Raw genomic sequence first — 27,376 nt, forward strand, 5'->3', positions numbered from 1 at the left:
AGACTGTATAATAAGTTCTTACCTTCATTCCTTTTAACAGGGCACTAACTACTCCAGACACAGAAAAATACCCTTTAGAGAAAGGCACCAAGGAATGGGAGAGTATGGACATTACCTTCCTAGAATAGGTGATGTCACTTTCTCTACAGATAGCAATCTCATTTTTTATTCACATGCTCAAACACTGCCTAAACAGATGGTATCGTAAACAGAACACTAGCTAAAACCAGAAATTACAAGGCAAAAGGCCAAATTACCAATAAAAGTGATTTGCTTTTTGAATAACTGACTATGAAAAATTTCATGATATCAAAAGCACCTTCATCTTATATAATTTCTCCTTTCACATTCATATTCTCCTAAATTATTGTACCTCTTTATATTCCTATTTCCCTGGGGTTACAGGGAATATTTTATGTGGTCTCAAACTGTTTACACAATTCTGTGGTCTAATTATCTGCTTCACCATTTCCCAACACTAGATTTAGGAATGAAGTTGGAAGGAGAGAAAGAGCACACAAGAGGAAAAGAGAGGATGTGTAAATAACAAAAGAGAGAGAGAGAGAATAAGAAGATATTTCCATAAGAAAATGACAATAGAGGGGTCCCTGGTAGCTCAATCAGTTGAATGTCCAACTCTTGTTTTGGCTCATGATCCTAGAGCCCTAACTTCAAGCCCTGCATCAGGCTCTGTGCTCAACATTGAGCCTGCTTGAGATTCTCTACCTCTCCCTCTCCCTCTGCTCCTCTTTCCCTCATGCTCTCTCTCTCATTCTCTGTCTCTAAAATAAATAAATCTTTAACAAATAAAAAGAAAATGACAAATGGAAAATTGGTCTACAGTGTTAGTATCTGTGGCAAAAAGGAAAAAGTATTATGTGTTCATACATGTGTGGGAGATACTGGATTTTTAAAAAGTTAAACAAATTTATTCAGGGCAGGACTTCTCGAGAGCTTTTAGTACTTTAATGTAAATTGGAAGCATCAAGGGCAAGATTCAGTATCAGCATTTCCCAAATCTAATTGAACACAGAAGCTTTGTTCTGCATATCATAGATTTGCATATCCTAGAACAATGTTTGGTAGAAACCAACTTGGGAAATGCTGTGCAGGGTAAGAGTGATAGATAAAGCTAAGTTTAGATCAAAATACAAAGAACCTAGACACTAACAGTGAAGAACTTAGGATTTTTTTTTTAAGATTTTATTTATTTATTCAAAGAGATGCAGAAAGAGAGAGGGAGAGACACAGGCAGAGGGAGAAGCAGGCTCCATGCAGAGAGCCTGACGTGGACCTCGATCCAGGGTCTCCAGATCACGCCCTGGGCTGCAGGCAGCGGGGCTGCCCGAACTTAGGAATTTTACTTAATTTAGCTGACAAAAGGATCTCATTAATGGATTTTTGAGCAGAAGTGATGATGTAATCAAAGGTGTATTTTGTACTTGGAAATTTTCCTTTGATACAGATCCACAATAGTGCAAGTTCATAAAATTACAGACTCTCAAGATTAGAAAGGATCTTTAAAAATCATTCGAGTTGATGCTGAAGCCCTTCTATTAGGTCCTTGCTAGTTAGTTGTCTGGCCTGTCTGAATTCTTCCGATGAGACTACCAATAGACTACCTCCCAGAGTTGTCTATTCCACTTTTGGAATAGTTAAAAATCTTAACTAATACGATGCTACCTTATATTTCCAACAACTGGTTCTAGGTCTAATTTTTGTAGTCACAAAGAACAAGCTGATTTCCTCTTCTATACGGCAATCTTTCAAATACTACAAGGCAGCTCTCATGCCTCCATCACAATCACCACCAGACCTCCCAAACACCTCTCTTTTAGGCTAAAGTATCTCTCCTTTTTTTTTTTTTTTTTTTATTTATGATAGTCACAGAGAGAGAGAGAGAGAGAGGCAGAGGCACAGGCAGAGGGAGAAGCAGGCTCCATGCACCGGGAGCCTGATGTGGGATTCGATCCCGGGTCTCCAGGATCGCGCCCTGGGCCAAAGGCAGGCGCCAAACCGCTGCGTCACCCAGGGATCCCAGTATCTCTCCTTTTAACCATCTTTCATTTAACACTTTTCTTAAAGGACTATTATAGCACTTATATCTACCATTGGTTATATAATTTCTTTCTTTCCATCTTTCCTACACATTCTTTTAACCAGAGCACACATCTTTTCTGTGAAGAGCCAGATAGTAAATATTTTCAACTTTGCAGAACAAACAGTCTCTGTCACAACTACTCAGCTCTGCCACTGTAGCATGAGAGCAGCTGTAGACAATACATAAATGAGGGAGTATGGCTGTGTTCCCATAAAACCTTACTTACAGATACTAAAATTTGAATTTTGTATCATTTTTACATGTCACAAAATAGCTTTTTAATTTTCATCCAACCATTTGAAAATATAAAAATAATTCTTGGCTTGCAGGCCATACAAAAACAGGTGGGGGGAGCTGTAGTTTGACAAACCCTGTTTTAAACTAGTCTTTAGATTTACTTTAAACAAATTATGCTGCCTTGGTTTTCCATACCTTTCTAAATGGTTTGTGATTCTATTCAATGCAAAGTCATCCAAGTTTCAAGTTTTGAATACTAAGATATGTATCTCTACCTTTATTTAATAAATAATGAAATGTTTGCAATGAGCAGCGCTGCCCCTTACTGTGTGGTGAATATCAATCATGCCAGGCACCAAGTTCAAACATCCTTTGCCCCAATACTCAGCTTCAAAGCATCAACTCAAAAGGCACAGAAAGCATCAGTAGAGTTGAAGTGACTTACTGAAAGAGATTAAAGAGGCTCCACATTACATTTCCTATGTACTAAAATCCTAGACATTAAGCCTACCTAAGTCTGAATGACAGAAGGTCTGTGCCTGTTATAGTTCAAAGTCAAAAGCAGGTGAATGAACAAGGGCAAAAAAATAAATTGCGCTCGACATTTGCACCTCTAAATTTGTAGGTAGTTCTATAAAGTCAGAAATTTCGGGGATCCCTGGGTGGCTCAGCGGTTTAGTGCCTGCCTTTGGCCCAGGGCACGATCCTGGAGTCCCGGGATCGAGTCCCATGTCAGGCTCCCGGCATGGAGCCTGCTTCTCCCTCCTGTGTCTCTGCCTCTCTCTCTCTCTGTCTATGATAAATAAATAAATAAATCTTTAAAAAAAAAGGTCAGAAATTTCTTCTACAGTTCTTAGTAAAACAAAATGGGTATTTTCCTCCTTTGCTCTTTTATTAACTCCCTATATTTTACTTTCAGAATCAGGACCTTCAGCTGTACATTCTGTGGTATATTTTCCAGGTTCTTTGCCACTTCTGAATCTCTATCATACTTTTAAAAAGCAACAGCATTCTATATTACAATCTCAGGGCCCAAGTATTGGCAGTTAAATGGGAGTTAATATTCCAATAACTATATCCTGTATTTCTCAAACAAGTATCAAATGTTATGATACTTTTACTTACCTGTTACTGCTTAAACAGCATTACTTATAAAATGTTACTGTCACTTCCTCACAAGATAGCACATAAGTATAAATACATAAAATGGACTCCTGTTAGTGCATTTATTGTATTTCAGATTATTAGAACAGATCAGTCTTAAATCCAACACTATATTTGCTAATAAAACACCTGATATTTATAACAGATTATTCAAATTTATGAAAAAATAAAAGCCTCACGGATAACAGCCAAATAAAGTCTATCATTAGAAAAAGGTAGATGAAAAGAAAAGAACTCAAACTCATTGCTACATTTCTTTGCTTTCTATCTAAATCTGATTCAAATGCAGGAGTTTATGATATAGAAGCCAACTGAAGTACTACAGTTCCATGCTCATTATTCACTGAATGCCTACTTTGTGCAAGGTGCTATGCTGGTCCCTTCAGATATAACCAATTGCACTTTAAGTTTAAGAGAGTAGTAAAAAAATTTCTTTTTAAAGAACTCTGAGGTAGATGGTGATACTTTAGCCAAGGGAAGGGGAAAAAAGGAGGAACAGAGGAAAAATAGATATAAATTTGGGAATTATCAGTTTATGTGGTGACTGAGGTAGACACTTGCCCACTTCCACAGAACAGTATTTCTTTTTTTTTTTACTTTCTTTATTGAAAATTTGTTCTGTATTGTATTTATTTTTTTCATTTGTTTTTATTGAAGTTCGATTTGCCAACATATAACACCCAATGCTCATCCCATCAAGTGCCCTCCTCAGTGCCTGTCACCCAGTTACCTCAATCCCCCACCCAGCTCCCCTTCTACAACCCTTTAGAACAGTATTTCTAAAATGTAAATCTGATCATTGTCACTTCCCTATTAAAGTCTTTCAATGACTCCCCTCATTTGCTATAGACTAATGACAGAAGACTTCTATACAGTAGACAAGACCCTTCATAATCTGGATACCAGCTATTTACTTATCTCTCAGTACTTCCCTACTCACCCTACCATACTAACCTACTTGCAATTTCTGAATATGCTGTGCTTGTTTATACCCTTGCATAGGCTATTTCCACAACCCAGAATGTAGTCCCATGGCCAACTCCTAGTTTTTCAAGACATGGATCCAAGAAGGACCTCATTTGGGAAGCCATTCCTCTAATCTAACCTTCAAGGCAAAGTTAAGCACTACGTCTCCTGTACGTGCCTCTGAAGGCTGAATCCGAAAGGATGAATACCTACCATTTACACTGATGTGGATGAAACTGGAGGGTATTATGCTGAGTGAAATAAATCAATCAGAGACAGACAATTATCATATGGTTTTACTCATATGTGAAATATAAATAATGAAAGGGAACATAAGGAGGGGGAAACTGAGTGGGGAAAAACTAGAGAGGAAGATAAACCATAAGAGACTCCTACCTCTGGGAAACAAAGGGTTGCAGAGGGGAGGTAAGTGGGAGGATGTGATAACTGGGTAACGGGCATTAAGAAGGGCATGTGATGAGATGAGCACTGGGTGTTATATGTTGGCAAATAGAATTTAAATTGAAATTAATTTATTAAATTAATTTAATTAAGGGTGAAAAGGGACATTTTAGTCTTTTAAATGCAACCAGAAATATATCCCTGTGAGCATAAATATTTTGTTTTTAATATTTTAATAATATTATACTCAAGAAGAACCCATCAATACATTTTAGTTTACCAATTTTACGAATATTGCATTAATTCATATTTTCACAGTTCACTGTAATGCTCTAAAATAACAATACTGGCTATTATCACACAATTAAGTACTAATATATAAAACAAAAAATCACAAGCAGCATTCTGTATGAAATATCCTAGACTATGCTGCATAAACAACAAACAGAAGTATTATTGCGACTATAGAGTAAGTTGAAAATTTTTGAATCTGACATTCATTTTTCTAAAGTATGTATAAAGAAAATCCTCTCTATTGGACAAATGATTTATAAAATATCCTGTACCAAATAGCTTAATAAACATTTGCTTGCAAGCTAAGAAAAAGCTATAGCAAGGGGCATCTGGGTGGCTCAGTGGTTGAGTGTCTGCCTTCCACTCAAGTCATGATCCCAGGGTTCTGGAATCGAGTCCTGCATCGGGTTCCCCACAGGGAGCCTGCTTCTCCTTCTACCTATGTCTCTGCCTCTCTCTGTGTCTCTCTCATGAATAAATAAATAAAATCTTTAAAAAAGCAATAGCAATATTTTCTAAAAAGAATTTTCTTCTCCTACAATTCTAATGAGGAATGTCATTGCCTTAATTTTAAATAGGGAAGACTTTCATTAATAATAAAGCTGTGATTTGAAAACAAACAGTGATAACACAGAATTTTTATTACATTGTATACAATAGTGTACGATTCTTCCTCTGAGATGCTGTCAGAAAAATTCATTTAACTACCTAAGGCAGGGCAATTGTAAGCAATTCATTACTAATACTTTGATTCAACTCCAAGGTACATGGCTACAAGCAGTGCCCACACAGCTTCCTGAGGTGCCTGAGAGGAAAGAAAAAAGCTCCTCAAAGGCTAAAAGGTAAAAATGCTTTCTGACTAAAATTGAGACAAAGCAACCCACCAAGGATGCAATAAATGGTTACATCAAGAAATGTTCTTTATCTTAGAAAGTTAAATTCTGTCTTTTCTCCTACAAGTCCTTAAAAGGAGCTAAACAGGTCTAAGGAAATACTGATTAAACTTTGGGTATTTTCCACATGTCCTTTCCAGTAAACTTGAATAATGTGCTAGATCTTTTGAATCTCTCAGATTCTTCTCAAATCTCCCGCTCACGTTAGTCTGTCACTAAATGAATGGAGATAATACCCTGAAACTCATTCCCTAAAAGTAATGCCAAAAAATTAATGAGCTAATGTTAGTAAACAAATTGGCAGGTATTACATAAAAGGTACTATACAAACACAGTATTATCATCTCCTCTTATAGTCACTTGGTAAAGGTCCTTTTAAATATGATCATATTTGAATGTCCTAAGACTAAGACCCTATTACATGGTATTTTTCTTAGCAGGAAAATGAGAGGGCAATTCACATGCTCTGAGCTTAAAAATCTAAATTGATCATATCCTTCCTACTTGTTTATGTAGTTCAATAGCAACTGATTACTTACTTAAAGACCACACAAGTTCTCAGAGAAAAAAAAATCACAATCTTTTTAGCACATAGAAATAGAACTGAAACTCATTTCCTCTTTTGTATAGCCAGCAGTTTTAAATGGAGAAAAGCCTCAAAGAAATCTTCATACTTTAGCTGAAGGCTTTCAAACTGAGGCATATTTAAAAGTGGAGGTTCATGCCTTTAAGCACTTTAAGACTGTTAGTTAAGTCAAAAGCCATGAATCCAACACTTTGAAATGTCTGAATAAAATATAACTACCAAGGTTTCCACTTTTTTCCTAAGTATTTCACACTATTTATTGGTGTCTCTGGGAAAGAAGAGTCAACTTTAAACAAAACTATGTTTTTAAAAGATAGCTTCTTTAGTAAGCCAAGTTTAAAGTTTACTCATTAAGATTTTAATTTGAACACAGTGACACACTCACATAATGAATCAAATTACATCCTCTGTATTTCTAAGATAGGATTTTTCAATGAAACTAATTTTGGAAGTAACAATAGTTTTTTCTTTTTTTAAGATTTTATTTATTTCAGAGAGAGAGAGTTAGTGAGAGAGAGCACAAGTAGGGTGAGGGGAGCGGGGAGAGGGAGAAGCAGACTCCCTGCTGAGCAGGGAGCCTGACACGGGGCTGGATCCCAGCACCCTGGGATCACGACCAGAGCTGAAGGCAGATGCTCAACCACTCAACCGACTGAGCCACCCAGGCGCCCCCCTCCAACTGCCTTTTTCAAGAAGTTTTCTTCCTAGATTGTACATGTGATTCGCTATACAAGAACAATTATTTAAAATAAGGAGGCAAAGAGATCACCTAAAATTATTAATAATCCATTCCTTTAATTCCCTAATGATTGATAATGCCATGAAATATTCCAAAAAGACAGCCTAACTGTATGCATGTTCTAAAATATATTACCTATACTCTAAATCTAGAAATATAAACAAAAATTATCCACTAGCTAGGAGGGAAATAAAAACAGTATGATAGAAAAGTTAACAAACAAAAAACTTTGGATTAAAATATTTAAATATGAAATAAACTACTATATGTTCTTAAAGATTCTTTAGAAATCATAAATTCCACCTCCCAGGAGGACAGAGGTATCTTCATTATTAACAGACAAAATAAAGGTTTCACTTCACAATCATGTAATTAGTTAATATCTGCTCTTTGGAAAGTATACATTGGAGATTTAAATCTCTTGGTAAAGAAAGAAGTAAATGCTTTGTAGAAAGAAGATGGAGGAAAATAAGAACCTTTACAAGGGTGTTCAGAGACATCTAGTGGTTGTTAATAATATGCCGGGGTTTTTCTCAGAAAATAAAATCAGGTTATGGAGTTCTATAGCCATGTTCTTATTACAAATAATATAAGGTTTTTCTTTCACTTTTTAATCTGTTTCATACTCTGCTTTAGTTTAATGATTATAGAAACTGAAAAGAGGATTAAATTCTCAACCTTTTAAAAAATTAGTAAGGTACCACTGAAATAATACTCAAAAATCAGCAAATGCTTTATCGCATAAAAGGGCATTTATGATCTTAAACATGATTCACTGACAAATGCAAGTAGACAGATGTCTCTTACAAGGTGTTGATGCTGCCCTACATGAGATCATTACACACATAAAACTCCAACTAGCTAAAAATTTTTAAATCATGGCTTTTGAAAGGAGTTCCCTGCTAAACATGGTCATAGATGCAATGAGCTAGAAGACACCTTAAAAGGCTAACTAACTCACTGCCAAAGTCTTCAGAGTCAAAACAGAATCTCATTTTCAAAGCTAACAGAAAAGCTATTTACATTGTCCTTCAATAATCTATTTCAATGATCCAAAGAACCCTGTCAAACTTTCCTACCTCAAACCTAAGCCTTTCATGCTACAGATTAATTCTTAATGTTTTTATTTTTAACTTTTTTCTTATTAACATATATACCTCTTCATATCCTTTTGTGTAAGCACAGCACTTTAAATTTATTTCTATTAACCTTCATGTTGTGAAATTCAACCTATCCATCATTCCAATTTCTCTAGTTCCTTCCTTTTGAATCTGGGTTAATCCAAAGTATTTGCTAGCTCTCCAGTATTATGTATTCCATAAACTTGACAGGCACATTCTAACAGTCCAAGAACACTCTAAATTTATGTTAAAGTTTTAAGAAATATCTGATCTTATAAAACATCTGCCAAAATTAGTGTCTTCGATATAGCAACTCAGATTTTTTTTTAGATTTTTCTTTTTATTCAGCTTGAACTGATAATACAAAATGAATCAAACAAAATATTAAGCATTGCTTCACACCCCTATTAGCACTTTAGGTCAAGAAAACATTTATGATAAACAGCAACTACTTAAAAATGTCCATTATTTGGGGGTACCTGGGTGGCTCAGTCAGTTAAGTGTCTAACTCTTGATTTGAGCTCAAGTCATTATCTCGGTGGTGACTGCATGCCCTGCATCAAGCTCTGCACTGGACGTGGAGCCTGCTTAAGGTTCTCCCTCCCTCTCCCCCGCTCTCTCACCACCTCTCTCCACCTCTAAAACAAAAAAAAAGGTTCATTGTTTGCATTGTTAGTTTCTGGTGCTTTTAATTTTTAGGCTATATAAATCTATTTTTGTCTTAATTACCTCAGCTGACAAAAGACTGACAATGCTAACATTAAAAATGTGTTATATTTTAAAAAGTGTTCAGGGGATCCCTGGGTGGCTCGGCGGTTTGGCGCCTGCCTTTGGCCCAGGGCGCGATCCTGGGGTCCCGGGATCGAGTCCCACGTCGGGCTCCCGGCATGGAGCCTGCTTCTCCCTCCTCCTGTGTCTCTGCCTCTCTCTCTCTCTCTCTCTATGTCTATCATAAATAAATAAATAAATCTTTAAAAAAATAAAAATAAAGTGTTCAATATCAATTTGAACACTGTCAAGAAGCACTAGAAATTAAGAGGAACACAATTCATGTTAGAAAGTAACAAAGTAAATTGCATGAAGCTAAAATATCTCTTCTACTTAATTATTCTCTGTCTCATCATATTCTTTTAAAGACTCAACTTAGGCAACAATTCCTTCTCATTAAAAATCCTTAAGTTATTCACACAGTCTCAAATATCACCTAACTAATTACAAAGGGGGAAAGGTATCTTTAAAGAGGACAGCTCTGGAGGTCATCATATTAACCTAGGCCAATGTGCCTCCTGATGTGATACAGTAACAAATACACATCACTTATGTGACATTCTTGTCCAAAATGCTTAACCTAAATCTAACAATGAGCAAATGAGATAAATGTGGGATTCTACAAAACAATAAGCCTAGGCACGTTAAAAAGCCATTGTCATGAAAAACAAAAAGTTGTAGATTGAAAGAGACTGAAGAGAATCAACAATCAAATGCAATATGTGAACCCTGCCTGGAATATCAATTTAAAATAAGAGCTATGAGAGGCACTCTGGGAACAACTGGAAAATTTTGTACATGGACTGTGTACCAGATGACATTACTGAATCAATGTTAACATTTTCAGGTAGGATATAGGTATTGTGGTTATGTAAGAAAAGGTCCTTATTTTTAGGAGATAAATGCTTAGGTATTTAGAGGTGAATACTCATGATGTCCACAGCTTACTTTCAATTAGCTCAGAAATCTAGATACATATATTTATGAATATCAGATACAGACATGTTTCTAAATATAGATATGTTCCTGTATTTCTGAATACAAAATACAAATTCTATATGTATATATAGATGCTATGTATGTATATACAAGTGCATATATGGGTAGAGGACAAAATGTTAACAATTAGAGAATCTAAATGAATATATGATATTCGAAATATTTCAAGATAAAAAGTTGAAGAAAATAAGAAAAGAATACATACCATGGCAGTTCTAGACTTGATAAACCAGTCAAATCTAAACTGAGGAGCATTCCGTACACACTGTCTTAATTCTTCATATACGTTTTCTCTATCAAAGCCCATTTTGTGTAACATACAAATCAAGAATCTATCTTCTTCCTCAGTATAGTTCTTTCCTTTGCTGGTCCCATACTGAATACGCAACTGATGAAATGGAGCCTTGTATCTTGCAATCTGCAAATTTAAACAAAATAGCCACTTCAAAAGTGCAATAAGTCAAAGCTAATTACCATGTCAATTAAAACAACCTGATAATAATTTCAAAATTACGAAATACAGTACTTTGGCATCCAGGGCTTTCTTGATACTGATCCTTCGTTGAATTCTTGCTTCTCCACGTTCAATTTGAGCCATTATTTTCTCAATGTCCTGTAATTCATTGCAACGTTCCCAAAATACAGCTGAAAAACAGAATTATCACTTTTCAGTAAGTGTACTAGCATCTTAAGTAAATGAATCCAAGGAACTGTAGAATAAATAATTAACAGGATATGATACAGTGAACTTTATACTATTTAAAACTAAGATTCAGATTCATCTCTCTCTCTGTGTGTGTGTGTGTGTGTGTGTATTCAATTATCAAATATCCTTAACTTCTTATTTAAAAGTAAGGCCTCAGAAGGTTTTAAGTTAGTGAATCTCTTTTCGTGAAATATTATGGAATATTTAATTATCAATCAAAAATTACTAGAATTTCAAAAGATACTACAGATGTTAATTTAAGCTTTGCTTTCATTGAAACATGATATAGAAGCTACCATACACATAAAGTAAAACAGAAGAGAGGGTGGCCATATAAACTTGAGTACATAGCTTCCCTAGCATGCAAAAACAAAAATGAAACCCATTATCAAGAGGTCACTCAAACTTCCTATGAAGCAGCAATTTCTACCAAAACTCTTACTTTACCTTTGAAACCACTCACACAATATTTCCAATGACCCATATCTTGTTTTCTAAACTTACTTGAAACAGCCTTTTCTCTCAAAAACAAAAAACATAAAAAACCCACAAAGTCACCCAAATTTGGCAGCTTTGTGTCACATGTTATGACTTCAGTGAAAGACCTTTTAATGGCATATTCTACCTTCTCAAATTTCTCATTTTTAGAGCCTATCACAAAAGAATGTTAGTGCTGATTTTTATCTATTTTTGTGGGGGTAGGGCTTCAAAAACAAACATTATTTCTCACAGTTCTGGAGGCTGGCAAGTCCCAACATCAAGGTGCTGGCAGATTCCAAGTCCAGTGAGATCTCATACCCTGGTTCATAGATGACCATTTTCCCAATGTGTCTTCACATGGTGGAAAGGGTAAGGGAGCTCTCTGGGGTCTCTTCTATAAGGGCATTAATCTCATTCATGAGGGCTCCACCCTTACAACCTCATCACCTCCCAAAGGCCCCACCTGCTAATACCATCACATGTTGGGGGTTAGGATCTCAACATAGAATTTGAGGGGAAAGCATTCATCCCATAGCACAGAATTGGTACATTAGTGGGTCATTTTCTTCTTTGCACTGGACACTAACCACCCATCTCAGCATCACATGAGAAACTGTCACTCTGACTTTCATGAGCACCTTTGTTCATTTTTTCATTCTCTCACTTATTCGCTCAACATATAAATGCCTGCTATGTATAATATGCTCACAAGCAGCCAATTGTATACATTCTTCTTTTATTATAACAAACTACATAAAGCCGTTCCATCTCCCTACCCTCTGACGTGGGCCCCAATTAAGCTGTCCTGAGCTAGTCATGCCACCTGAACACCTGACACTGTATTTTTTAATCACTTGTTTTCCCACAATTTCATACACATTGATGCTATTTTGAAGAAAATTCTACTTCAGAAAATCCCTCTGCACAAAATCTCTTATACTCTACATTATATTCATGCTGCTAGAATTTTTCTCTCTCATCTATTTTTACCCTAAGCCCCCAAATGCTCTAAAACTTATGTGATAAAGCTTAAGAGTAATAGTGATATTATGCCAGAATCAAGGAAAAGGAAACTCATAAATCTGATATTATATAAAATAAAAACTCAATATAATCAGCCTCTAAATTCCCTGGTAATCACCAGAGAAACTCTTTTCAGATTTCCAAAAGAAAAAAGTGTCTTTTCTCTAATGAACCTGGATTTCTCTAAGCACTAACACTCTAGATAAATTAAAAGCTTTTTCTAGTTTATATCCATTTTTGGTGTATTTATTAGTATTATAATGTTTCCTCTCTGCTATTTTTCACTGCAAAAACACAGAATTTCAGTTGTTAAGCTGAATAGGCTTTGAGGGGTTAGCAGAGAAACCTAAACCTACTTCGTAATATTGCTTCTATAAGAAAAAAATGCTCTAGATTCTAAACAGCTCATATTGAGACTAAATTTGAAAGTTCAATCTATGGGACGCCCAGGTGGCTCAGTGGTTGAGTGTCTGCCTTCAGCCCAGGGCGTGATCCTGGGGTCCTGGGATAGAGTCCCACATTGGGATCTCTGCAGGGAGACTGCTTCTCCCTCTGCCTGTGTCTCCGCCTCTCTCTGTGTCTCTCATGAACAAATAAATAAAATCTTTAAAGAAAAAGAAAGTTCAATCTATTTGGAAGTTAGAAACTTACTATTCTACATATGGAAAACTTGATAGAAATAATTACATATTTTAAGTAAGATTTCTTTCTCTTTTTTAAAAAAAGATTTATTTATTCATGAGAGACACAAAGAGAGAGAGAGGCAGAGACACAGGCAGAGGGAAAAGCAGGCTCCCCGCAGGGAGCCCAAAGTAGAACAAGATCCTGGATTCCAGGATCACACCCTGAGCCAAAGGCAGACCCTCAGCCACTGAGCCACCCAGGTGTCCCTCTTTCTCTCTCTCTTTTTTTAAAGATTCTATTTATTTATTCATGAGAGACACAGAGAGAGAAAGGCAGAGACACAGGCAGTGGGAGAAGCAGGCTCACTGCAGGGAGCCCAATACAGGCATCAATCTCAGGACCCCAAGATCACGACCTGAGCCAAAGGCAGACGCTCAACCACTAAGCCACCCAGGCATCCCAGTAAGATTTCTTTCAGAAGCCTGAGGTTGGGTATGCTATGATATGGGAATTAGTATTAACTTTATATGCTTCAAGACCAAAGACACAGCTGAGAAAGAAAGGGATATGATTCTAGAACAAATCAAAAGAATTATTCAACCAGTCTTTTTAGATCTATTCCAGCTTGCCCCGAGTTAATGGAATGCACATGACCTGTCTAGAGTTGACTGGAACCCTGAGGGTGTTTGAGGATATAAAAGGGCCCGAGAGGAGTTTTCTACATCAAGGATGACCTAGAAAGACACTAATTCAATCACCCGAACCTGAAATCTCAGATTTGAATTGCCGAGAAGAGGACCAAAATTTCAGAGATGAGAAAGTGGGAAACGAATTTTGTCAATGCTCATTCTATGGCTACACTCGTTTCATTAGGGCTTTATCTGGCTCTATTAGCTAACTACTAAGGACAACAGCAGTCCATTTAGATAAATCTTATAATCTTTTTGTGGAGATACAATTATATTTTATACTTTCACCTACACTTTATTCGAAAAAGTTTAAAAGATCTCTGAACAATGATACAATTAAATTGACACTAAAGAAATGAATAAGGATACAATCAAACACTATCTCTAAAATTATACACAAACCTGAATACTCCATAACTTCCTCAGGGGATTTGCCCTCCACCTCTCGAGCTATATTATCAATGTCATCTCTTCCATACTTCTCATTAGCTTTAATAAACTGGTTAAAATCTCGCTTAGTCCAGTTTGTGAATCCCTGTGAACAGAAATTAAGCATCATCAATTCAAGTTAAATTAGCAAACCCATTTATTGTTCTACTTATTTCTATACAATGATACATTAAAAACAGTTTAAAAGACTTAAAATGTTCCTCCTTACAAAATCCCAGGGTTTTTTTTAGAATCAGAAGTTGAATGTTATAAAACTAACTGCTTTTTGGACACCTGGGTGGCTCAGCAGTTGAGCATATGCCTTTGGCTCAGGGCGTGATCCCCTGGGATCATGTCCCACATCGGGCTCCGGGCATGGAGCCTGCTTCTCCCTCTGCCTGTGTCTCTCCCTCTCTCTCTGTCTCGAATGAATGAATGAATGAATGAATGAATGAATATTTTTTAAAAATAACTGCTTTTCTATCATGAAGAGACTGTACTTCTCTCCAAGTAAAACAAACCTATTACTAGTTCCAAGATATTGTATAGTTTTTAATTCTATACTTTATAGATGCCCACATTAAAATACAAATGCAATGATATAAAAATGCTAATATAAATAATGAAGTCTTCATACTCAAGTACTTCAACAGTTTTTTTTCAAAGATCTGTTCCCATGTAAATTAAGAAAGGAATGTGATTGTATTAGTTAAAAAAACAGAGAGGAAAATATAAGAATGTAGAAAAAAATTTGTAGGTCTTTACATCATTCCAAACTACAGGTGACCCTTGAATAATACGTGTTTAACTGTGTGGGCCCCCTTATACATGGATTTTTTTCGATAAATACTGTACAGTACTATAAATGTATCTTCTCTTCCTTATGATCTTCTTAATAACATTTTCTCTTCTCTAGCTTCCTTTATTGTAAGAACACAGTATGTAATACATGTAACATATAAATTATGTGTTAACTGACGTTTATGTCAGCAGTAAGGCTTCCAGTCAATCAGGAGGCAAGTTTTGGGAGAGCCAAAAGTTATAGGAAATTTTTCAGCTTATATGGAGAGTCAGCACCCCTAATACCCACATTGTTGAAGGGTCAACTATACTGTGAATACATAATTTTTATTCAAAATTGTATTCATAAATAGAATTTCTATTAATAGACTACTGATCCCATTCAATTTCTTTATTAAAAGACATAACAGTTGAACTAATCAATGTTTTAAATCTCTTTGGTATTATTAGTAGCTCTGTGATGTCATAAAACAAAGAATTTGTTTTCTACTCTTTATATCCCAACCCGTAACAATGTGATATCCCTGGCTGTTCAAAACTCTATCCCTAGTCTTTAGCTGGTGAAGATTTCAGGTGACCCCACATTTTATTTGCCATGATTTTTTTAAAAGATTAATTATTTAAGGTACCAGAGAAGGACGTTTAAAGATGAATTCAACTACTAGAAGGAGCAAAAAAATTGATTTTACTTCTAATTACAAAGTAAAGCAATTTCTCAATTGATACTGTATATTCACAATATAGTGTACATTCACCATATATTGTAAACCAAGTAGCATTCTAAGACCATAACTTTATTTTCACACTCAGGAAATAAATTGTGAAAATAAAACATGAAGATTTAAATGTTTTATTTTATTCTTTGGTTAAGTCCTAATATTCAGACAACTGCAATTACATTTTCAAACTTAACTTTATGACTTCCAGGCATTTGGCTCAAAAGCTTATGAATATAATTTGTAAAGATTCATTCAGTAAAATTATACAACATAACAAAGAAAAGACCTATATAATAAGATATAAATATAAAAACTATCTTTCAGTAATTAATGTGGCAGCTTTCCTATCACTGTGCCTTGCATATTGTTCAAAAGAATCCACTGAATAAATAAATCTTGCTGAAAACTTTCTACACTAAGGTGGTAACATAGAGTACACGTTTTGTTTATTATCTTGCAAGGATCTTTTATGCTGTAACTTTTTCTAGCTTCTACAGGTTATTCATCTTTTATAAATTATTTGTATATTGTTTCTACACTCATAAAACTCATTAAAGCAACGATACCAGAAAGTATTAATATTTTGTTCAAATGAAAATGTTCCCTATTTAATAACTATTAACTTCTAATTATACAATAATCATTTTATGAAGTTTCAGAAATCTCTCATTGTTGTATTAAAGTTCTCTCCAAGAAAGAATGAAAGGCATCTTGAGAATTATGAAATTATTCCATAAATAAAAGATTAGTAGAGTATAATTTCAGAGGACAGTTCACAGTCGATAAAATAAATTTAAAATTCCAAGAATATGCTAGTAATTATTATCTACCAGGATTCATACCTGGATTAACTGACTGATAAAAATACATGTCTTCTTAGTAATAACTGACACTTATATTTTGCATTTATGTATTTTCTAGTAATTCTGAATGGGTATATTCTACAAACACAATAAAAAATAGGAATAGCTGATCTTAATGTATGTTTACAATATAGCCCTGAGTGTTGCTGATGTGTCTAATCAGCCCACACAATAAAAGGTAAATGTGATCTTTTTTTTTCTTTTTTCTACTAGCTAATTAGAAGCACTTCTGGCACTTAAAATAATTTACTTGTGTGAGAAGTTTTTCTTTTTCTTCAGTCTCTTCTGGTGTAAGAGGTTCAGCTCCATCAATCTTTTTTTGCTCCTCTCTTTGAGCCACAGCTGGATTTGGAATATCAGGATTCCTTGGGACCTATAAACCAAGAGATGAATGTTAAGTAAACTGTTGGGAAAAGGTAATTGAGGATGTATATACACATATCAATCTTAGAGTTATTTCAACAGTAAACAATTTAAAGTCATACCAGAATGACATATAATCCTCTCCATGTTCTTACTACCATGATATTACTAAAATAAAAACCATTCTTAAATGTGCTGCATGATATTTTAGAATTAAACCCCTTGCTAAAATGCCACATTATATTCTAGATTTAATCATAACTGTGGAACAAAATACATCCTTATAAAACTGTAATACATGGTAGTAACAATAATATTATGCCAACATCAACATTATACAATAAAATCTCAAGCCCAGAAAAAAACAGAAATAGTCCATATTCACCTGGCAATACAGACCAGGGTAGAGAAGTACAATGCACCTGAAGATTGCATTCAATGCTCTGATCAGTTCAAAATGCAAAAAGAAAGGTGTGATTTTTACTGCCTGCCAGGGTATGGAGAGGGAGAGCATCTTCACATAAAATGCAAAGACTGGAAGAAGTGAGAGGATAATGAAGAACCAAAAAAAGTAGAGAATATATATGACGGAATGGGTAGCAGAGCACACAAATAGCTATGATGGAACCTGCAGTCAAGAGAAAAAGTTACAGTAGCAGTGACCAACAGAAATTCTAGTCTTTTAGATACAAAGCTACAAATACACTGACAACTAAGCAGAGAGCTCAAATCCAAAAGACTGGGGACAGGAGCTCAGCTCTCCAAGGAAGTAAGCAGTCAGCCATTCACTTGTATCTCAAAACTGTGGCCTCTATGTTCAATGTATCAGAGTGAACACAGACAACCAGGACAGTTCAGCAGTATAGAGCAGCAGTCATAGTATGGAGTGACAAACTAAGTCACTCAGGCCAAAGCCCCACACCATGTCTGTGTGCACCTGCAGTGACAACTCTAAGCACCCTAATTTAAGAGGACAGGTACATAACACGTGAAGTACAATTTATAGCATTCCATTAAACATGAAAAGGGTTGACACTAAGCCTTCCACTGTTTGATATGCACACCTACCATAAATAACTCATTCCCTAGGGATATCAAATAATCATGGCTTTACTACAATGTAATTAATTATAATACATACCAGAGTACATTTTTCTAATTGTTATACATATCTCATAGAGTTTGAAACTATAGCATTGTACCTTGAACTAAGTATTTCTTAAAACAATTGCATCCAATGGTTTTTTAAATGTAAACCCTACTAACTGGGTCTAAAAGAATTACTGAAAAAAAAAACATGTTCATGTGCAATCATCAGTACCAGACAATCAAATAAGTACTGATTAAATGTCTATTATGGGGGGATCTCTGGGCGGCTCAGCGGTTTAGTGCCTGCCCAGGGCGTGATCCTGAAGTCCCGGGATCAAGTCCCAGATCGGGATCCCTGCAGGGAGCCTGCTTCTCCCTCTGTCTATGCCTCTGCCTCTCTCTCTCTCTATGTCTCTCATGAATAAATAAATAACATCTTTAAAAAATAAATAAATGTCTATTATGTCCATAGCACTATGATAGGTATTCATTGAAATATAAAAGTAGTGGATATGGTCCTTGCCTACAGGAAGATCACAACCTAGTTATGGAATTCTAAATTCTAAGGATTTGGGGACATGGAGAAGAAGAGGGAAACATTCTAGGCTGGAACAATATGGGCAAAAGTGGTGAAAGTAAGGCCAGGAAAGACCATATAGGGTTTATATTATAAAGGGATAAGAAACAAGGCCAGGTTGAGATAGATTTATAAGGGCTTTTGAAACTACACAGTAGTGGGGCACCTGGGTGGCTCAGGCAAGCATGTGACTCTTAATCGCAGCTCAGGTCTTGATCTCAGGGTCATGAGTTCAAACCCTATGACAGGCCCCATGTTGGGCAGTGAGCCTACTTAAACAAAACTCTACAGTAGACAACAGCAACCATTAGAGATTTTTCAGTAAAAGACTAAAGTGCCAAAATGTAGTGTTCTCACTTGTAAGCTTTGTGATGGATGGATTGAAGGAGGGAAGCAACTAGAGGTAAGAGAACCAGCTGAATGGTCATAATCTAGAAATGAGGTATGATCATCTGGCCTAGGATGGTAACAAATGGAAATAGAAAAGAAGGTATAAGTTAAAAATGAGATGCAGTTCAGTGACAAGCATGATCAAAAGTAACTTTTATCAAAAATAAATATAAAAAATAGCTTTTACAATAGCTAAATTCAAGTTTTAAATTATAGGCACACCAGCAATTCCATTCCTAATATATCTATCTATACAAAGACCTTTGCACACATGTTCACAGCAGCTTTACTCATAGCAGCCAAAAACCAGAAAACAGCCCGATGTCTACCAACATGAGAATGGATAAGCAAACTGTGATATATTCTTACAATGGAATAGTACTCAGCAATGAAAAGGAATGAGTAACTGATAATGGGACACGAATGCAACTCAAAAACATTATGCTAAGGGAAAGACACCTTACACATAATGTTTGATTCCATTTATGTGAAATTCTAAGGAAATAACTAATCTATGGAGGAAAATAATATCAGAACAGTGGTTGCCTCTGGGAAGTGAGTATAGAAATTGACTGGGAAGAGGCACTTTCTAGAGTGACAGAAATGTTCTATGTTTTTATAGGGGTTTCAGTTATGTCAGCATATACATTTGTCAAAATAAATTGAATAAAACACTTAAGATTTATACATTTCATTGTATGCAAATTTTGCCTTAAAAAAAAGTGAGTAAATATTGAACCCTGGCTAATGATACGCATATTGAAGTGTTTCCAGGTAAAATATACTTATATCTGCAAGTTTGAAGTGCATAAAAAAATAAGTTGGATATCCATTTGCTAGAGGCTGGACAAATGGACAAATAGATGATAAAGTAAACACAGCAAGATGTAAACTGGAGAATATATGTGGTTGTGTACATAGATTTCACTGTATAGTTACTTCAATATTTTGTATGTTTACAATTTTTATAACAAAATGTTTGGGAAAAATTACAGATATAGCTTTAAAAGTTTTAACAGATACTTGCTGGTATGTGAAATTACTTTGGCTTCAAATTTTAATTTTAACTGAAGAAAAACCTCTTTAATTTTAAGACATTTCTCTATCAAATAGCTTCGAAATTTCCATGTCCAACAAACCATACTTTAACAAAGTATTTCATAAACACCAAATTTTATGCCAGAAAATGGAAACATACCTGGAAACATACCCACACAAAATAAATTGTTATTCCTTTGCAGATATCCCCAGTACTAAAAATTTCCACCTGAACTTTAATAAAAGTAAAATCATATTATATTATACCAATAGATTTTAGATTTTAGGCTCCATGGCAGACTACTTCTTCCACATCCACTGTTCATATTTTTAATACAGCAAAACTTTAGAATGACTTCATCAATGTTATGTTTACTAATTTTAATTCAAATACATAAAATTTAATTCAAATACTGCTAAAATTTCTAGAATTAGAAATGACTCAAAATTCCTACATTCTTATATCTCCTCCCATAAGAAAAAAGTCCTTAATATTCATCATTTTTAAAAGCTATTCATTTTTTACTTTATGAGGTTCTTATCAGCACTAAACTTCCTGGAGTGATTTCAAAGTGCTATGTAAGAATTAAGTAGACAAATTATAGACCAAAAATACTAAAGGGATACCTAGAAGCTAACCCAAGCATTCATACTGTGTGTCTTACTGTTGGCCCCCAGTAACACATAATACAGCCACAATTTAATTAAAGTTATCTTTCAAAAGGAAACATCTCAATTATTACTTAGATTTCTAGTCAGACACACTAAGGCATTTTCAATTAAGAGCTGTGTTCCATTGAAAAGTGAGAAAAAATTCTGGTCTTGGCTAGATTGAGTTTTAGCAAGCATTTCACAGAAATATGGAATAATGAATTAAATGTGGTGGCACAGAAACTGAAATCAGCACGCTGTACTGTTCTACCACTGCAAACAGGTGGCTCACAATGGCACATTACCAAAACTCACAAAGATTATGGAACTTCCTTCATTTGTCAAATGTTTGTATCTGTCTCTAAAGAATTTTTTATGGAAAATAAATGTTAGAATGTTCTACAGCTTTCTTCAGCTTCAAATACGGCCAAAGTCTTTCACTCCAGGTCTTAGATTCAACGAGACTTCTAGATTCTCTGGATATTTTTAATTCTGCAATTGAAATTTCAATTAAGTCATCCACTACCAATAAAAATATTTCAGGGAACACCGTGATTAAATACATTAAGTAATTCCTTTAAGTTGCAAAAGCAATAAAGCTTCTGAATGTGTCTAACTTGCAACAAGGTCAAAGCTTAGCAGGGAGAATTAGCACATAATGCACTGCTATCCACCAAGTGGTTAGGGCAAAACAAATAGTATTTCTCAGTCTCAACTAAAACAAAACTCTTTAATTCCAGATCTTATCACGAGCAATATTGTTGTGACCTTGTTGTGGTAAATATCGGGGGCAGGGGGAACAAAATAGAAAATAAAAATGCAAATAAGCAGACTCTGGAGCAAAATGCTCCTTACCAACTGCTTCAAAAGTACAGAGCCCAAGGCGCCTGGGTGGCTGGGTCATTAAGCGTCTGCTTTTGGCTCAGGTCATAAGCTTGGGATCCTGGGATTGAGCTCTGCTTCTCCCTCTGCTTCTGCCCCTCCTGCTCATGCTCGCTAGCTTTCTCTCTCTCTCTCTCTCTCTCTCTCTCTCTCTCTCTCAAATAAATAAAATATTTGAAAAAAAAAAAGTACCGAGCCCCTTACTGGTCTCACCCAAAATCACTACAGAGTAAAACTATGGGGACTCAAAATGGACAGAACAGTACTGTGTACAATACCCTCAGCTATAAGACTACACCTCTCTCCCCTGAGCTAGCAATCCTATAAGCAGAAGGAGGAAAGGAGTCCCTTTCTGAGAACCTAACTATACACAGAGAATACCAGGTAACTGCACTGTAGCAATTCTTTTCAAATGAGAATAAGCTATTGCTCCACTCATTTTGTGGCTCTACTGGGTTTTCTGGAGCTATAGGGGAAGAAAAAACAATGCTAAGTATCTTTGAGAAGATATGTATAACAGTTATCAATATCACATCATCCTTGCAAAAAAAAAAAACAGCTTTTGCAAATGACTAGCATGCCATGCTCATCTGTCCATACTCTGAACTCAAACACAACACCTACCCAATTAAAGCACCCACCTTAGCTCAGGTCTGCATCCCCTGGTAAAGAATGGAAGAGACAAGGTTCAGAAAGAGCCAATATCCAGAATGTACTCTTATTTGTCTTATAAATCCTCAGCTAAATATGCATTTATGGAGGATCAAGGTAAGTCTTAAGATGATACACAAAGGCAATCCAAAATGAAGCTAAAGAGATGACAAGGCTAGTAGAGTGGTAGGGGATGGATTTTCCTTCCACCATCACCACCACTCCAAGCCACCACCATCTTTTCACACTTCAGCCTCCTGGCTGGTTTCCCTGGAAAAACTTGTCATTCTCTGTATTGCAGCCAGAGTGATCTTTTAAAATATAAATCTGATCATACTCTACCACTTAAAAGTTGTTTGACCTAGGGCAAATTACCTGACCTCTATGTGCCTTGGTTTCCCCATCTGTAAAACAGGGATATATAGTCCCAGGGCTGTTACGAGGATAATGAGCTGATCTTTTAAAAGTACTAAGAACAGAAAGGAACACAAGTAAGGACTAAATAAGTATCTGCTATTAGTATTTTACCACCCACCCATCCCTCCACCTTAAAAGCACCTCAGTGGTTTTCCTTGCTCCAAAGCTAAAGTTTAACCTAATTAATGTGACCTATAATTAACGTTCAGTGCTCCACATGATCTGACTCTACTCACTCACCAACTCGCACTGCTCCCTCCTTACCAACACTCCTGCCTTCAGTTTCTGAAGGAACCATCATCCTTCCTACTGCAACACCTCTGTACTTATGGCTTCCCTGCCTGAGCTCTTCTCCCCCCACACCTCACTTGACTAATTCCTGTGCATCTCTCCGATCTCAATGTAGTAACACTTCCTTAGGGATCATCTCCCTGATCTCCCAAACCATATTAGATACCTTTGTCATGCTCCATTGTAGCACCCTCTGTAAGCACAGAAAACAAATAATGTCATTACTCTGTGGTATCAGCTTAATATCTGTCTGCTCTATTAGAACACAAGTTGCATGGACTGAAGGATCTTGTCTGTCTTATTCACTATATCGTCAATGTGTGGCATAGGACCTGACACAGCAGAGTACTCAACAAGTATGGATTAAATGAAAACCAACCCTCTTTTCACTCATACTTCTTTCTGTCATTTATCCCTGGGAGGTGAGGAAAAGAGTACGGTGCCATAGCATGGATTCCATGCCATCTTCCCATTCCTCATTCATCCCTGTCGTCCCTTCTTCCACCTGCCTCCTTCTTGTCACTCTTTGCAGCTGTCCCTTCATTCCTCCCTCCTCTAATGTTTCTCTCTCCTCTATATCCTTCCAGTTGGCCACCACCCAACTGTGATTATGAAACCTCACCCCTAACCACAAACTGCCTGTAATGAAAGGCACTGCTTGCATTAAAACCAGAGCTGTGGTGAGGATGTGGTGGGTGCTTATATTATTGCAGGGAACAGAATCTCAGGATCTCCAAAGAAGGAGCATAAACACTTATATTGGCAGAGATGATTTTTTTTTATTGCTGCTATTTGACTACCACTTGGCTCACCTCCCAAACAACATGTTACACCACTATAAACACAGTCCTTATTTAGGGCTGCAAAAAGCAGCAGGGTTATGTCACATGCAGAAATAGCGCAGAATGTCTGAGTGGAAAGAGCATAGCATTTGAACACTGAGGACCCGGACTGGAGACCAGCACCCTTGGCAATTCTGTTAGCTATATAACCTTGAATGAGTCTTTTGACCTCTCAGAACTTTAGTCTCCTCACCTCTTACATGGAGGTTATAATAACATCTATCTCAGAGGGCTATTAGAAATCAAATAAAGTATGTGATAAAGCATTTCATAAATTATAAAATGCTCTACACAGATATTTGGCTGATTACTAACTGGGCTTAACATTTCAATTACTTTTCAAGTCTCACTAATAATAGTCCACAAAAGTAACAAAATAATGATCTAAACCTAAACTTTTTTGACTTTTACTGGGATAATAGATATATTTGTTTACCTCATGAAATATTGTTACTTTATTAATTTAACTATTTTCATTTTTATTTTGAATCTAGAATTTCCTGTTTCTTTTGGTATATCACCATTTTCACTTTCTTTGAAACTGATTTTATTCCTGGTCTGAATGTTCAACCATGGGTACTTTTATTCTTTGACAACTTCCTAAGACAGATTTTATCCAGTCATGTTAAATAGATTTAAATGCAATATTTCCCTAGTCAGATTATAACTAACTACTTATATTCACCTTCAGTTTCTTGTTCCTGTTTATATATATTGAAATTTGGCACACAAATAGCAAGCAAACCCTGTTTTGTCCATTTCAAATGGTAATGCTCTCACTTTGGACAAATAGCGGAAATACTCTAGGGATCCACTCTAGTTCCAAAACATAAATGAACTATCTTATTATCCATGGAGCTTGTCTAGTCACATTACAGCTACTAATCAAAATAATCGGGCACAGTTCCACTTGCGATAAAGATTCACAAAATAAATTTTAAAACATAGCTTCCAATTCATAAAAGAAAACCATAAAATTATAATAGTGTTAATATTTCTATAATTTTGCTTATACTACTGAATTTTATACATTTGATATCCCTTTCCATTCTCTGGAAAGTCAGTTTCAGCATATAGAATAACGAGTTATGCTTAATCTCTCAGTGTGTTAGCTTTAGGATGATAAACACTTCACTCACTAAAAATGGGTTCCTTCCTATCTACCTATATAAATAAGAATCTTGTTTTCCAAGAAACCATTTTAAAATGTTAGAATTTGTTATCACATTTATCATTATCTTTAACACCTAAGTGACAACAATCTAATAACTACCAACAGGGCTTCCATCAACCAAAGAACAATAAATACAAAAGAACTATTTCTTGGTCATAGTAAGGAAAATGATTAAAAACTTCCTCTCATCTAGCATATATTCACTTCTTTTTTTCATATATTCACTTCTAGTTAAACATATGCCTATTGTATATCTTTCTACATATTCTTTCACCACTCAAACATTAGCATTATTAAAATAATATATATGTTATTATCATTATTTTTGAAATACTGAATAATTCTCCATTAATCTCATTTTGTGATGATCCTACTGGTGATTTGGTAGTTTGATGCTTTACTTCCAATTAAACCTCCTCTTTGGATTTAGAAACACCACTGTTTTGATGTACTCTTATGTTCTCTCACATTAAAATGGAATGCTTGCAGTCTAATTTAATAGATTATATTCACTTAAAAGATTACATTATACTAATCTAAGAACTTTAAAAAATAAAAATAAGTTAAATAAACAAGAACTTGAAAAATTACCTTGTAGCCTATTGTCTTCCTGTAATAAAGAATTTCCTTTTCCAAGAGCTCAAATAAACGTGGTGGGAAAAACTGAAAATCCTGAACATTTGGCTGCTTTGGAGGTCGTGGAGCCTATGGGGGAAAATGCATTACATATATATTTGTATTCAGTACATGAAGTGAACATACTTCTTTTACTATTTCTTTTATATATAGAAAAATAAATATAATGGAATGCCTTTATACGGCTGGGCCATATCAAGTACTTTTCTACATTGTTGTTATATTTTAAGGATTATAATGCTGTTGCTCTGACACAAGTCAATGTAAATCACAGACCATGTTACAAGAGAATTCTGCTGTAGAACATAAAAACTGGTCTTATACTGTTTTACCTTTGGAACCTTTGGCTCGCTGACACGTAAAGCCTCTCTAAAGTAGGCATCCACTGCGTAGTTTGCTTTGCGTTCTCGTTTAGGAGGTTCAATCCATTCCACCATCCCAAGCTATACACAACAAGAACAAGGAATTTAATTAGTCAAAAATGTTTATGAAACTCAAATACATCAAGATTGCAGAAGCATGAGAAAAAAAAGAAGAAGCATGAGAAAACTACAACCATTCAGAATAAACAAAACTTGCAATTTAGAAGTCACAATTATACATCTCAAATTCCAAAACCTTGAACTGTCTATGCCACGTTTAGGTAAAAGAATGCTTTTGGTTTCTTTCTTTTTTGTAAGTAAGTTTAGTTCTCACTAAAAAATTTAGTTCTTCCTTAGTAATTGAGGAGAATTTGCACAATCAGGCTAGTATTTTATGTCGAAATACATAGTATCTAATATAGAAAACTAAAATTGATTCTGGTAACTGTGTTAACTGTATGAATTAAAAAGTAGCTGGGATCCCTGGGTGGCGCAGCGGTTTGGCGCCTGCCTTTGGCCCAGGGCGCGATCCTGGAGACCCGGGATCGAATCCCATGTCGGGCTCCCGGTGCATGGAGCCTGCTTCTCCCTCTGCCTTTATCTCTGCCTTGTCTCTGCCTCTCTCTATATATATGACTATCATAAATAAATAATAAAAAAAATTTTAAAAAAAAAGAAAACCCCGATTGTTAAAAAAAAAAAAAAAGTAGCTGAAAGAGGTAAGTGATGAATATCAACACAATAGGCATATGTCCCTTCAAATAAAGAGAAATTTTAAAATGAAGTAAGATGGAGCGCCTGGGTGGCTCACAAAGTTAAGTGTCTGCCTTTTGCTCGGGTCATGATTTCAGAGTCCTGGGATCCAGCCCTGCATCAGGCTCCCTCGGTCAGTAGGAAGTCTGCTTCTCCCCCTCCCTCTGCCTCTCCCCTCTGCTCATGCTTTCTCTGTCTCTCTCTCTCTCTCTCATATGAATGAATAAAATATTAAAAACACAAAATAAAATAAGGTCTTGGTAAGGTAGCCGTGGGGAGTCAGTGGAATCAGCAAAGAACTGAATTTGAAACCAGGTTCCGCCACTTTACCAGTTGTATAACTTCGGGAAAACTAATTCCCCCTTCTGTGAAATGGGAATAGTAACACCTACCTTGAGTATTAATGTGACCATATAAGTGAAGGCATTAGATAAACTGCCAGGAGTTAAACCTAAATTATTATTAAACACCCAAAGTTGGGTGAACGATGGTTAGGTAGCATTACAAAACTCTACCCCAATATCAGCTAGAAAATACAATTTAAAAGCCAATAGGCAAAACTGACAATACAAAATTCTGGAATCTATAGGGATGGTTTTACAGTTCAGGTGTTTTTCTTGATTTCATAGTGCCTGCACACAAGAGAAGCCATTAAT

The 27,376-nt window shown here is 35.7% G+C and overlaps 1 protein-coding gene across 13 annotated transcripts in view; it reads right to left on the reverse strand.

Annotated features, from left to right (window-relative positions):
• SMARCA1 (SNF2 related chromatin remodeling ATPase 1) overlaps positions 1 to 27,376 on the reverse strand; it is a 1,054,017-nt gene that overhangs the window by 987,281 nt on the left and 39,360 nt on the right. For all 13 annotated transcript variants that reach the window (XR_011998184.1, XR_011998183.1, XM_072743672.1 and 10 more), the window contains 6 exons: positions 25,938 to 26,048; positions 25,561 to 25,674; positions 16,855 to 16,977; positions 14,195 to 14,327; positions 10,797 to 10,915; positions 10,476 to 10,688 (listed from right to left, as the gene is read on the reverse strand). Coding sequence is in view for 11 of the 13 variants with exons in the window: in XM_072743672.1 (XP_072599773.1) it covers positions 10,476 to 10,688; positions 10,797 to 10,915; positions 14,195 to 14,327; positions 16,855 to 16,977; positions 25,561 to 25,674; positions 25,938 to 26,048 (813 nt within the window). In the remaining 2 variants the exon portion in view is untranslated. The remainder of the gene's footprint in view (positions 1 to 10,475; positions 10,689 to 10,796; positions 10,916 to 14,194; positions 14,328 to 16,854; positions 16,978 to 25,560; positions 25,675 to 25,937; positions 26,049 to 27,376) is intronic.

The sequence above is a fragment of the Vulpes vulpes genome, chromosome X (assembly GCF_048418805.1).
Source record: "Vulpes vulpes isolate BD-2025 chromosome X, VulVul3, whole genome shotgun sequence".
Lineage (NCBI taxonomy): Eukaryota > Metazoa > Chordata > Mammalia > Carnivora > Canidae > Vulpes > Vulpes vulpes.